At 51.2% G+C, this 6,000-nt stretch overlaps 1 protein-coding gene across 3 annotated transcripts in view; it reads right to left on the reverse strand.

Annotated features, from left to right (window-relative positions):
* Nos1ap (nitric oxide synthase 1 adaptor protein) overlaps positions 1-5,536 on the reverse strand; it is a 288,416-nt gene extending 282,880 nt beyond the window's left edge. For all 3 annotated transcript variants that reach the window (XM_051147818.1, XM_051147817.1, XM_051147819.1), the window contains exon 1: positions 5,283-5,536. In XM_051147818.1, coding sequence (XP_051003775.1) covers positions 5,283-5,387 — 105 coding nt within the window. In that variant the 5' untranslated portion in view covers positions 5,388-5,536. The remainder of the gene's footprint in view (positions 1-5,282) is intronic.
* Between the last annotated feature and the right edge of the window lie 464 nt (positions 5,537-6,000).

Consider the following 6,000-nt stretch of genomic DNA (forward strand, 5'->3'; position numbering starts at 1 on the left):
AGCCCGGGACCCATATCAAAAAACTAGGAACGGTGACACATGCTTGTAATCCCAGGCAGAGCTGAGAAGGCAGGGACAGAAGGATTGCTGGGGCTTGTCTATTAGTCAGCCTGGCCTGCTGGCTGACTCAAAGACTCGAGGTGAGCGCTGGAGACCACAGGTTCTCCTGCAGATAACTCAAGAGTCAGTTCCCAGCACCCACATGGCAGAAGTCTATAATGCCAGAGGAGTCAGTGCCCTCTTCTGGCCTCTCCTGGCACTGCATGTATATGGTTCACAGACACACACACAGGCAAACAGGCAAACACACGCTTAACAACAAATCTTAAAAAGGTGAACAACGCCTGAGGAATAACACTCTAGGTGGACCCATGCTCTCCACATGCATGTATACACACATGCATGTGTACTTACACACTCAAAGACATCAAAAGAAGTGGAATCTATTTCTATTCCCCTACACAGTCAGTTATGACTGACAGAACACAGCAGGAAAGATGCTGTAAAACTCAGAAGGCCAAACCTTAACAGTATCCTCTATCTTAAAACATCCCCTCTGGAAAGCCAAACAAAAGTGCTATGTAGGACTATAAGCCAGCCATGAGGACTAGTACAGCAGGAGCCATGTAAGTAGAACCTTCTAGGACTTTCCAGTCTGGTCACAAAAAAAAAAAAAAAAAAAAAAAAAAAAAGAATGCTTACCACGTGCACCAGAAGAACAGCCCAGCCTGTGTATTTTGCCCTGCCTAAGTCTTAAGGTTGTGTGTTAGATAGCAACGGATAACAGTATCCAGTGGTTCTGTTATTATGTAGTTATGTACCCTGGGTCAAGACTTCCCCTCTGGACCTCAATTTCCATCCATAAAGTGACTCCACACTAGATAGCTAAGGTGCCTTTCAGTTCTGACAACCGGAGCCACAGTCCAGACAGTGTTTGCTAGGAATACAGGCAGAACAACTATTTCAGGAGTAGGTAAGGCAGCCACAGAGCAGGGCTGGAGGGTCCAGATCAAAGGAGACAGTGGCTACAGCAGTGCAGGGCACACAGGTGCTCAGTAAATACATTATGGTTTGGATATGCAATGTTCCCCACAGGTTCATGTATTGACATCTCCATCCCAGCTGGTGGCGCTATTTTAGGGGAGGGGATGTAGAAACTTTAAGAACTGGGTGCTAGCCAGAGGAAGGAAATAATGAGGATATGTCTTTGAAAGTTGTACTGGTCCCCAGTCTCCTCACCGCCACCTTTCTCTGCTTTACGCCCTGAGGTGGGTGACTTCTGCCAAGTACTTCCTCCATCCTGATGGGTGTTGAAGAGCACTCCACTGAGTGGAGCGTTTGCTTCTGTGCGCTGTGTGAACACCTGAGTGCTGACCTCCTGCTGCCTGCATGTCAGCTGTGTGAACACCTGAGTGCTGACCTCCTGCTGCCTGCATGTCAGCTGTGTGAACACCTGAGTGCTGACCTCCTGCTGGCTGCATGTCAGCTGTGTGAACACCTGAGTGCTGACCTCCTGCTGCCTGCATGTCAGGTGTGTGAACACTTGAATGCTGACCTCCTGCTGGCTGCATGTCAGCTGTGTGAACACCTGAGTGCTGTCCTCCTGCTGGCTGCATGTCAGGTGCATGAACACCTGAGTGCTGTCCTCCTGCTGGCTGCATGTCAGCTGTGTCTCCTGCTGGCTGCGTGTCAGGTGCGTGAGCCATCCTGGAGGGCTAGGGTTCCCATCTGCCACCAGAACCAACAACTAGAACCGTGACACCTCTGAATCCATTAGCTAAATAAAAGAAACCTTCCCCCTTTTTTTTAAGTTGCATGAATCAGGGATTCGATCACAGTGACCAAAGCCTGACCGATACAAAATATCTCTCATTATCTGTTGCTTACAAGCTCTGTGAGTCTCCTCTCCAAGTTTCCCGCCTGAAAAACAGACAACACTAATGTACCTATTTTTGCAAAATACTCTTTGTGAAAGTTCCATGCAAAGTAATCAGCAGCACCATGCAAGGAAGGCATGAAAAAAATTACCAAATATGTAAGCACTAGGAGGACATAAGGGTGTAAAGTCAAAAGCAGGAGTCTCAAATGCTAACACTGTCAACTCGGCTGTGAGGACCCTGGCAGGCAGCAGCCTCCCCAAGCCTATATCTTAGTTCATGTAAACAGATATAATGGGAGACATATCTGGTAGAAAAGGTGGTAAGACTTAAATGAAGCCTAGCAGGTGAAAACATCAGTTGGGCAGTCATCGTTATATGCATGTGGGATGGGGTGCATGCAGGGAGCCAGGGCCTCAGGTATCCAGATCTTCTTCCCTCCACTTCCTGGGTACTGGGAGTGCAGGCATACATCACCACATCTGGAACAGGGGTGCTGAGGACGTAATGCACGGCCTCCTGCAAGCTAGGCAAACACTCTCCCAACTGAGATTCCGGAAGGTATGTGTGTTTCTTAAGTACACAGAAGTTCAGCCAGGGACACACCTTCCTACCTAACTTGTCTCTTTGGGACGCTAAAAAACTAGAAGCGTACACATCCAGAGACTTAGTCCATCCAGTGTTGCTTCTGAAAAACTGCCAGCCCTTGGAAGAGGAAGTCTTGGGCTCATTTTCCAAGGTCCCTAACAGTGCATTTGCATTTTACAGTTTATGCTTTTCCAAAACAAGGAGCAAGTGCCCTGTGGTTTTAACCCTGAAATCCCCAGGATGGCACATTCCTAGGGACAGACACTGCTCAATAGAGAGGTAGAAGCTAGGTATGAAGGTGTTTGGGGTGAGGGGTGGAGGGGGAGCAGACCTGCTTCCCCTCCTCTGCACAGGTCTTGGCTGCCATGGTATGTGAGCATGCCAGAATCCACCATCAACTACAAAGAGCCTGAAGTCAGGACCCGGTGCATAAAGTCAGCCTCTGCCTGTAGAAGCCCCACCTGCCCTAGCTCTTCCTTCTCTGCCTCGGTGCTGCTGAACCCCTGGCCTCCTGTGTTTCAGATCCGCATCAGAAACACAACCTACAACCAGCCATGGCTCCTCCTCTTATTGACCACCACTGTCTGTGAATCCCGAGAGTTACTATAGAAACTACACCACGCAGCCCCCAGACATTTGCTCAGAAAAGAAATTACATGTTTAGTACTAGGGGAAAAAAACAAGAGTGGGATCCAGCAAGTTGGAGGCAAGCCTCAAGCACAGCGTTTCTTGAGGTCAGCAATCACCTTCATTAGGTCATGTGACTGCTCATTAAAGGTGCACATTTCCCTAAATATATCAAGCTGCAACTGAGCACAGAAGAATTGAACTATTTTGTCCAAAACTATTATTTCGTTGGGTGGTTGGTTTTCTCTGATAGGACTATGTGGCCCAGGCAAGCCACCGACTCATAGCAATCCCCCTGCCTCAGCATTCCAACTGCAGATTATACTAAGAATTGGACTTTTTTTTTTGCAATTTGTATATACACACATTAGATTTTGACACCTAGCTGTGGCCAATTGCAGAGGCCAGTGAGAAAAGAATTAAAAGCAAAAAAACCTCTAAATCTGATTATTCTTTTTACCTTAGTGCGCGCACGCGTGTGTGTGTGTGTGTGTGTGTGTGTGTGTGTGTGTCTGATAAGGCTGGAGACACAGTTCGGTGGTTAAGCGCACACACACACTGCTCTTGCAGAGGACCAGAGTTCAGTTCCTAAAGCCTGAATCAAGCCGCTCTAAAGTGCCTGTAGCTCCAGCTCCAGGGAGAGCCAATGCCTCTGAACTCCAAGGAACCTTCATTCACATATACATAACCACGCGCAGACACATAATTAAAAATAATAAAAATATTTTTATTATCTCACTGGTTAACCAAGCAAGACAGAAGCCAATTTCTTAGTGCATGGGTATGCAAGAAAATTCAACCATAACCATAAAAAAAAAGTTATGCTTTTTAAAAACTGCTTACCAAATCCACAGGCCCAGACATACATGAGCCCAAACATCCCGTATCTTAGGCCAACCAGATCTATTGTGAGATAGAGAAGAGGCAGCGATAAGATCTTGGCTGACAGCTCCCCTCTGGTTCCAGCTATACTCAGCAATGAGCTCTGCCTTCCAAGGTAGAGTTTGACATCAACAGGGGATGACAACTCTAGTTCTAGCAAATTTCATCAGTGAGAAAAGCTGTTGTTGTTGTTGTTTGGGTTTTTTGTTTTGTTTTGTTGTTTTGGGGGGAGGTATGATTCGCCAATTCCTAATCTGCGTGAGAAGAGGGGAGGAAATCTAAGGACAAGTGTGGCCTTTGGGCATCTGACACTTCAAAGATGTTTTTGCAAATTCAAGGAAATAGACACCTGATGGTAGTCCTTGCACAATACCCTAACCTGTGGTCACCGAAGAAGAGAGAACGAAGCAAGTTTGCCTCCTCGTCAAAAGTCCCGTTCTCAAAACCACCCAAACCCATTCTATACAGAGCTCCCTGAAATTTCACTCGGTGACAAGCGACAAGCATGCTGGTTCCCTGTGTCCTTCTTTAGGTTATAGGTTAGGGGGGTAAGGCAGGGCACCAAGCAAGAGCACTTGTTCAGGAAAACAGCAGTGGGAAAATCCACTGCAGGTCTCAGCAGCCAGAACTCCTGGCCCAGAGGTGCCTCACCCTCACAGGGTCGCCCATCTTACACACAACCACTAGGTCCAGCACGCAGGTTCCCACTCCACCCCTCCCCCCAAGCGTGGCTTGGGCCTTGGCCCTGCAAATTCCAGTCGTCTGGGCTAAATTCTTCATCAGCAACTGCTGAGATTTAACAGGGCACCACAAAACTAGAAAGCTGGTTTCACCCTACCACACTATACCAATGACGGGCACATGCAAAAGAGTACTGCAAAAAGCAGCCGTTCGGGAAGTAACTTTAACTCAGCTACTTGGATTTTTTTTTTTTAACATATATTTTAACCGGTCAGGAAACAGGCACTCTCCTTTTAAAAGACCTCCCCAGAAAGCACCACTCTCATGGGAGCCCAGCAGGTAAATAACACCAGCGCTTCCTTAAAGCTTTCTAAAGAACCAGGCATGCAAGCTGCTCTGCACAGGCTTCTCCGGGAAGTAACTCAATCCAGCCTTGGCGGGCAAGGATGGGGTGTCTGCAGGTGGGAGAAGAGGGTGAGGCAGTACACCTCAAACTTTGCAGGTGCTCTTTTTAGCTGGGCAGCAGCTGAGAAAGGCCTAACTCACCAGCTCTGAGTCCAGGACCGCTGCCATCCCATCCACCCAGACCTGCCCCCTCCGAGTACTGCCCTCCCCGTGGCCCCTCACCTTGGCCTCAAAGGAGATGCCGTGCTGGAAGGCGTCCTCGTTGTGCAAAGGGATCCGCAGGTCGTGCCCATCGTCCACAAGGTTATACTTGGTTTTGCTGGGCATGGTGACCCGCGGTGGACCCGCTGCTCCAGAGGCGGCGGTGGCGGCGGCGAGAAAGAGCTGGAGAGACCCCGGGGAAGCAACCGTGTGGCCGAGCGAGGCGGCAGCGAGGACCCGGGTGGTGCGGTGGGCAGCCTGGGTGCCAGGCGATGGCGGGGGGTGGGGGGAACCCGGAGCAGAGCGGAGGGCCGAGCGGCAGGGGCGGCGCGGATGCGGCTGGCGCGAGCAGCTCGGTGGCCGCGCTCTGGCTACCGGGAGGCGGGCAAGGCGGCCGGGCAGGAGGGAGCAGGAGACGCGGAGTCCCAGACCGGGACGCCGAGCGAAAGGCGCACGGCCCGAAGCGGAGCTAGACCGGGAGCCCGATCCCGAGCTCGGCGCGCACGGCCCGGGACGAGGAAGAAAGGCGGCGGCGGCAGTGGCGGCGGAGCGGGGTGCCTGTCACGGAGACGCCGGATCGCCTGCCAGCCCGCGGCTCCTCCTGCGGGGCGGGACCGGGCCGACTCCTCCCGCGCGCCAGAGCCCCGCCCGCCGCCGCCGGGTCCGCCCCGCGCCCCGCGCCCCGCGCGCGCCCAGCAGGTGAAAGTCCCCGCAGCGCCTAGCCTGGACGCGGGAACTT

The sequence above is a fragment of the Acomys russatus genome, chromosome 6 (genome assembly GCF_903995435.1).
Source record: "Acomys russatus chromosome 6, mAcoRus1.1, whole genome shotgun sequence".
In the NCBI taxonomy this organism is placed as follows: Eukaryota; Metazoa; Chordata; class Mammalia; order Rodentia; family Muridae; genus Acomys; species Acomys russatus.